The following is a 7,183-nucleotide window of genomic DNA, read 5'->3' as shown; positions in this document are numbered from 1 at the left end:
GTTCCGGCTAGTGTGTGAGTGTGCAACGCTCTATGCTAGATAAACAAAATATTAGGGGTGTGCAAAGAAATCTTAGGGTGTTGGATGCTGTAATGTGCGCTACTTCAAGAGCGCTTGTCATTTCAGCAGCAGCTTGACACCAATGTAACTATCTAATGAACCAAAAGTTACAATTAAACATTTTATTTGCTAGCTCTAGAAAAAACAAACACACAGATTTTACGATAGCCTAAAAACTTTGGGTTCGCAATGGGTTGTTCGTTAGTCGAACCTTAATATTTACACAGATAACTTAATATAAAATCATATCTTATGAATATTACTTTAAATACGTATTTAGCTATTGGGCTCTTATAAATATTTAATTTAATTTTTAAATAAACTTAAAAGTATTTTCTCTCATTTGGAGCAAAAATCAATTACTTCATTGCCTTCCATATCCTGATTTTTGGGCGTATCATCTGGTTCCAGTAATTCGCCATCAAAACTACAAAGAATATATAGATAATTGAATGACAAACGTATTTATAGTTATAATAATAGTATGCATACAACAACTTGAAACCCTGAACATCACATTCCATTTCTTCTGCGCACTTGATGTATAAAATCTTGAAAGGTTCCGTTCTTTTTATTGGTATTATCAACGGTTTCTTCCACTTATCGCACTGCACTTTGAGCTGAAATTTCTTAGGTTTCAACATAAGATTAGTATCTTGCTTGGCTTCGGTTTTGTTTTTATTCGATTTTATAGCGCGTCCACCTATAAAAATAAATAAAATTAATTAATAAAAGCTTGATAGTAAATTAAATTCTCTACGCACTCAATATGTGATAGACTTTCACGCCCACGCTTTGCGGCGATTCCGTTGGACTTATAAAAAGATCATCCATGTTTATAACAATATCATCTATAGGTACGACGTTGCGTTGAGAAACTTCCTTGAACATGTGCGCAAACTTTTGATGTTGCCTTAGCTGATACAATTGCATTTCACCAAGCCTGAAAAACATCGTTTATTAAGCAATGTTTTAATTATGGATTTCATAAAAGTACACACCAATTTAAATTGATCTGAATAATTGGATTATCCTCATCAAAATTATTAGCAGCTTTAACTGACTCTTCTGCCAGGGCCAGGTGTGAATCGTCTTCGTCCGAGTCTAAGTTTACCTTCAGTTTCAAGAGACGCTATATTAATATCTACTCGAATGTATTACAACTGTTTAATCACTTACAAAGCCCTCAATGCGTGGGACAACAGCTGAAACCAGATCAATGGAATCCACAACACGCGAACGGGCTGCAAGCTCAGCTGCCTGCCGACGACTTCTACTGGGCGCAGATATATTTACTGTCTGAGAGTTTGCCGTCTTTGCACCCACTGTGCTCTTTCTGCTACGAACATTTCGTTTCTTTGGGGGAGAGCCCCCTACAGCTACTGGAGCTTCTTGATCATTCTCTTGCTCTGGTGCGGGCAAATGTTTACCCAGCGATGAGCGTGTGCGCCTGGAAACTGGCAAAGCATCAATTGCTTTGGCGTTAGCTTTGTCTTGTTTTTGCTCCATTTCATAAATCAATTGCGAGACAGGTGACAGAGCAGCACGAGCAGCTGGCGCCGGCGCCTCCTCCATTTCATTATTGTTGGATTCCTTCTCGTCGGTTTGCTTTTTTCGATTGCCCGCTCTCGCCTTGGGTTTGGGCTTGGGCTTTGTGACTTTTGTTGGTTTCTTGGCGACCTGATCGCTTTTAATAAAATCATAGTCCGTTTGCCTGGACTCCTGCTCCTCCACAAACTGTTTTTGGGGGGCAGCTGCAAGTCGAATCGTCCAGATGAGTTTTAAAATAACGCCAAATATGCTGCACTTACCATTTATCCGTTTAACAGGCAAATCAAAAATATCACAATCATCGTCAGACATTTTGGGTTTATAGCTCAGCGTATAAGCATAAAATCAAAAACCTTAAGAACAAAACTAAAACCGCCAAAAAGAAAATTAATAGACGCTGCTGAAAATAAATATTTTATCTATCGACTATCGATAACTTTACAGCTGTCGCCGTCAACAGTGTTGCCGTGCTGTTGCTGTCAGTGTGTACATACCAATTAAATAAAACGCAGTATTAAAGTTCTTGATTTAAAATACTGAAAACTTACATAGAAAAAGGACTTCAGATTCTTATATCTAAAAGCTTATATATTTGGAAATTTCATAAGGCTGCTGATTACAACATCGAAATTAAGTTTTGAAAACTTCAACTTCATCAACTTTGTAGGGTATAGCTGGATCCAAGCCAAAATTCATTTTTAAAATATCACAGAACACAGATAAAAATATGAAGGCATCCACAAAATGATTGACTGTAAAAAGTATTGAACGATTCTGCGACTTGGCAATGCTGACAAGAGATTGAACAACTAGTAAAACTCCTGCAGCCACCTGCATATAAAAAAAAAAATAAGATAATGATATATACCGTTTTTATTATTTATTAGAAATCTTACAAAATATTAATAATGCTGTTTTACAAATTGCTAATCATCAATAACTGTTAAGTGTACTTAACAGTACTATAACTACGGTACTTTAGCATGCTGATCGATGAGTCTTAGTGGCTGTGACGAATACTCGATGCCGAAACCAGATATTATAACATTCAGAACAGATATTACAAAGATGACCACCAATATCACATCGTTCAATATTATGGCTGCCGTCTGGTCTTGCTGCTTGTTAATATTCAGACTGCCGATGGCCACAAACATAATACCGACCAATAGCTGTTGAAATTAAAATTGAGATTGTTTTTAGAGAGCAACGAATTTTCACATTTTCAACAGATCGGATCAGCTATCGATTGGATATAGTTTCGTTAACTTTAGATAGTATACAAATTTAATTGACATCGTTCAGAAGATTGCCCTGTGGCGGGGGCAGGCGACTATCGAAGGCCGATATGAAAAGATTTATCATTGTGGTAAAAAACGCAAAACCGGTGCGCACATGATTGATCACATTGGCCGATTGATGGAACTCTGGCTGATGCATTCGGCAATCCCGCAATAAACTGAGCGACAGACTTAATACGCCCGACAGTATCTATGACATTGGAGAACGAGCCGTTACAACCCCAAAACCAAAAAAATCAAACCAAACAAATTAACTATTTACCTGCATAACAATTGACAAGCTAATGAGTATAAGCATTAGCTTGTAGAACTGATGCTGTTCCCCGACCTGAAGTATATATTTCAGCTGGGATGCGTTCGCCGTCAGCAAGGCTATATCCAGCATGCCCTGGGCAATAGTTTTTTTGGTCGCATAGCGATTGGCGTCCATGGCTTTCATCTGGAAGTGGGCAACAAAAAGCATACGAAGGTTAGCTCCAATTATTCAAAATGAAATTCTCAATGAGTTTACACACAGCTGAGGCCATCTTTGGGAATAGGTCTGTTCACCGCAAGACTCGAACTAGCTGTGAATTGAAACCACTTTTGTTTGAATTTTTAACATTCCTTATCTTTGCAATTCTTCTGTTACATGTTGTGCCTAGCTGATAGAACCAGCTATCAACTGAAACCAATTAGTCAAAAGTGCAAATAAATGCTGCTGTAATGGGTACAAGGCTAGAGACAGCATCTTTAGGTTAGTTAGTTAGTTTTAATCGAAGAAACAACAACAATATCGTACCTGCCATGCATTCTTTATAGTTTGCTGCAAGAAACAAATGGCATATCAACAAAATTAATTGTTAAGCTAAACTATAAGAATAATGCTAATAAGAATTACCCGGCTTTGCACGGAAAACTGAAGCAAATACAGTCAAGTCTCTTCACGCGCCCTATTTGTAATTGTTTTGTTAATTATAAAATCAATAAACTGACACACGTCTGCCAGGAATAAATATTTTATTCGCACAGCACAGCTGAGTTGTAGACAATACCCTATACATACATTGAATATCTATGCAGAGACATACACACACCCATGTGTATGCATATGTGTATGCGCAAGGCAAACAGGTATTATTAAGGTGCACGAACAGCAATTGTAATAGAATTAACAAATGTAGAAATATTTGTGCGAGATGCACAGGATTTTCTTTCTAGCTCGAGTTTAAATATAGGTATAGTATGTGAAAAGTCAAGTATGATTATAATCTAGTTTGCGAGCTTATCAATTTGTATATAATATTTGAACTTGCCTCCGTTTCGATGACTCGCCCCTCCAGTTGAGCCATTGTTGAGTTTTCAATGCGGTTCCACGTCGATGCGTTTTGCGAATGTCAAAATATTCAATTCAGTTGCTTTTCACAATCCGTGACAAATATTTGCAGCTCGAACAGAAACTTGTATGGCCGTTGCCATGGAGATGGTTGCCGGAGACACAACCGAACGAATAAACAACCGAAAACCAACTGACATCAACTTGCGCGTCATCCATGAGCTCAGCTGAACGAGAGAGCTCTTCGTAACTGACCAATTGAATAAACGGCTCAGATATGGTATTATGTATGACTAATGTATGGCACTATTAATGGCCCACTGGCAAACATTCAATTCTGGCTGCATTTAATATCGATTGGAATCTATTGTTTTTAGAGTTTAGTCTTTATTATCTATGCCGCGTAAGCAAATTCAATAAATAGCATTTTTAAATACTTTGCGCCTATTTTATGCATAACACATACATGCAAAATTATTTCAATTTCAATTTGTAGGGATATTTGTTGTTAGCTGACACATGGTTTTGATATTGAGTTTAATAAGCCTTTTACACATAGCGTTTAAATGAATTAAACAAACTAGAAAGTCTTTCTGTGCACGGCACGTTGCCCTTCCTCCTCGAACTCTCGCTTCGATACCCACATTTTTTTAAAGGTATCCAGCGATGCCAGAATTGAGCCACCCATCCATGTGGAATACAGGCGTTCCTGTGGCGCAGCAATCTAAGCAGAATCATAAACATATTATGATATACAATTGCATAATGTAAACAATTCAATTACCCTGATTTTCAGATCCTTTGCAGAGTGCTTTCTCAGTTCGGAAAGTAAACGATCACCGAAACCTTTGAAAAGCGTTGAACCACCCGACAGTACAATGTTTTGATAGAGCATTTTTCTGAGATCCATATCCGACTTTTCAATTGAATACATTAGCACATCGTGTATTCCTTCGCACTCCTCGCCCAATAAATCTGGTCGGAAGAGCACCTCGGGCGCACGGAAGCGAGCCTGTCCAATTTCGAATGTCTTGCCATCTGGCAATTTATATGCAAACTTTTCAGTCTCCACAGCTTCCTCCTTTTGTGGATTGGTCGCCAAGTAGCAGACCTTCTCCTTGATCGATCGCACAATCTCAAACTCGGCTGTCGAACGGAAATTAAAGCCCTCTCGGCGTATGAGTGTTTTTAGGTAGCGCGTAACGTCCCGACCGGCGATGTCCACACGCATAATACTGTGAGGCATGGCGAATCCCTCATAGATGGGAACTGCATGCGTCACACCGTCACCAGAGTCCAGCACAACGCCCGTGACACGACCAGTGGCATAACTGATGATATTCAAAGTTAGACATATTTCATGTGTATTAAGATATCAAATTTCTTACAGACTGAGTACTGCCTGCATGGAGACAAAGAGCGCTGGCGCATTGATGCCTTCAAAGAAGAATTCAGCTGCCTTTTCGCGATTACGACGCGGATTCAATGGTGCTTCAGTGAGAAGAACGGGATGATCCTCCGTAAAAGTGGCCAATTGTTCCTGGGATAAGCGTACAGAAATTAGTAGCTGTTGATTTAGAAGCTACCATAACTTACTTTACTATATATATAGCTCCATATGCGTTCCATATCGTTCCAGTCCGTCACAATGCCATGCTCCATGGGATAGCGTATGCTTAGCAAACCGCGATGCTCCTCCGCCTTGGGACCAACAAAAATGTCGCCCTCCAAGGCACCGGCCATGACCCGAACATGCTTCGGTCTGCCAATGCTAGGGAAATGACATGATTAGCTTGGTTCGGAATTGCATTGTGCTGTAGCAATACTTACTAATTGGGAAACCTGCACTTTGGAATGTGCTCGCCAGCAAAGCCGGCTTTGATCACACCGGAGCCCTGTAAAAGTATTCATTTAATATTTGTAACAGACATTCATAAATATTTTTTGTACACACAACACACTAGTTGTTTATTTTGTTATTTTTTTCTGCATTTATTAATTTAAATACAGAGCACAACATGGGCTCCCGAACCATTCCCCAGGTTGACATGCTGGGTGTGTCAAAGAGTTTACGTATACAGCGCAAGCCGATCTTGAAATTCGTGCCGCCCATTGGCCTTTCGTGCGTCAACTACAGGGTTATGGAGGAACTTGATTATTTCTACTTGGCTTGCCAACAATACAGGGATTACTATCGTGATCCGTTTAATAAGATGCAGCGGCCGAGTCTATTTGCCCAATATCACGGAATTTGTGGCATCAAGCCAGATCGCAATTATGAGGCTTTAATTGGACCCGGCTATTGGGTTAAAGAACGCCAGCCGGTGGTGTATCCGGAGAAATGTAGTCAACGCATGAATCTGGACGGAAGCATAAGCATAGATGCCCACTTCTCAAGGAATTCGTCCACGGTGTTCAAACGTTAACTGCACCATTATCATTATTTTGTTACTCTAAATATTTTCGATGCTAAATTTTTTGGGCACTTTCAGTATATAATAGTAAAAATCAAGCTTTTGGCCATTAGTCATTCTTTACAGTTGCATACATAAACAGTTGAAATGCTGTTAAAAAAAAAAAAAAACTTCATGGACAAAGGGACGGGCAGTGGCAGCTTGGCTTATTCGTGTTAGTTGGTGATGTCACTTGTCAGTGCCAAAAAGGTTGACAGCCAATGTGGCAGCTGCCTGAGTTGGGCTTTATTTGATGTTCTATGCTAGGTTTCACTTACGTTGTCTATGACCACAGGCTGATTGACTACGACATCATAGGGCTCCATTTTGTGCGTTTATAAAAGTTTTGCAAAATTTTCCTATTAAATCGCGGTGTCGTGTGCAGTGTGACCGCGTTGTGCAAGAGTAAGAATACCAAATAAACAGTTAACTAAAAATACTAAGCTGCATACCTATTGTGTCTATCGATACTATCGTTCGGATAATCGATTAGTTATGTTTAT

At 39.3% G+C, this 7,183-nt stretch overlaps 4 protein-coding genes across 10 annotated transcripts; 1 reads left to right on the top strand and 3 right to left on the bottom strand.

Annotated features, from left to right (window-relative positions):
- Window positions 1-167: 167 nt before the first annotated feature.
- Rad60 (DNA repair protein Rad60) lies at window positions 168-2,036 on the bottom strand. Its single transcript, XM_002053697.4, has 6 exons — window positions 1,872-2,036; window positions 1,240-1,814; window positions 1,062-1,174; window positions 825-1,003; window positions 553-763; window positions 168-487 (listed from the first exon to the last, which is right to left on the bottom strand). Exons 1-6 carry the CDS (start codon window positions 1,921-1,923, stop codon window positions 400-402), a joined length of 1,218 nt encoding a protein of 405 aa, XP_002053733.1. The 5' UTR covers window positions 1,924-2,036; the 3' UTR covers window positions 168-399.
- Window positions 2,037-2,142: 106 nt separating this feature from the next.
- Window positions 2,143-4,566, bottom strand: NijC (Ninjurin C). Of its 7 annotated transcripts, XM_070207210.1 has the most exons (5): window positions 3,793-3,902; window positions 3,694-3,717; window positions 3,428-3,629; window positions 3,175-3,351; window positions 2,642-3,102 (listed from the first exon to the last, which is right to left on the bottom strand). In XM_070207210.1, the coding sequence occupies exons 3-5, from the start codon at window positions 3,437-3,439 to the stop codon at window positions 2,899-2,901; spliced, it is 393 nt and encodes a 130-aa protein (XP_070063311.1). In that variant the 5' UTR covers window positions 3,440-3,629; window positions 3,694-3,717; window positions 3,793-3,902; the 3' UTR covers window positions 2,642-2,898. The 7 variants fall into 7 exon arrangements, with proteins under 7 accessions (XP_070063310.1, XP_070063309.1, XP_070063311.1 ...); XM_070207209.1 differs by lacking the exons at window positions 2,642-3,102; window positions 3,428-3,629; window positions 3,793-3,902 and adding exons at window positions 2,143-2,442; window positions 4,208-4,499; XM_070207208.1 differs by lacking the exons at window positions 3,428-3,629; window positions 3,793-3,902 and adding an exon at window positions 4,208-4,545 and having other exon boundaries at window positions 2,466-2,783.
- Window positions 4,567-4,747: 181 nt separating this feature from the next.
- Arp1 (Actin-related protein 1) lies at window positions 4,748-7,107 on the bottom strand. The gene is made up of 6 exons (XM_002053699.4): window positions 6,959-7,107; window positions 6,058-6,122; window positions 5,824-5,998; window positions 5,616-5,767; window positions 5,012-5,558; window positions 4,748-4,951 (listed from the first exon to the last, which is right to left on the bottom strand). Exons 1-6 carry the CDS (start codon window positions 7,004-7,006, stop codon window positions 4,808-4,810), a joined length of 1,131 nt encoding a protein of 376 aa, XP_002053735.1. The 5' UTR covers window positions 7,007-7,107; the 3' UTR covers window positions 4,748-4,807.
- Window positions 6,164-6,753, top strand: LOC6630424 (uncharacterized). The gene has a single exon (XM_002053700.4). The coding sequence runs from the start codon at window positions 6,246-6,248 to the stop codon at window positions 6,651-6,653; it is 408 nt and encodes a 135-aa protein (XP_002053736.1). The 5' UTR covers window positions 6,164-6,245; the 3' UTR covers window positions 6,654-6,753.
- Window positions 7,108-7,183: the final 76 nt, after the last annotated feature.

This window comes from Drosophila virilis, chromosome 2, assembly GCF_030788295.1.
Source record: "Drosophila virilis strain 15010-1051.87 chromosome 2, Dvir_AGI_RSII-ME, whole genome shotgun sequence".
In the NCBI taxonomy this organism is placed as follows: domain Eukaryota; kingdom Metazoa; phylum Arthropoda; class Insecta; order Diptera; family Drosophilidae; genus Drosophila; species Drosophila virilis.
This window is presented reverse-complemented; position numbering and strand designations above follow the sequence as displayed.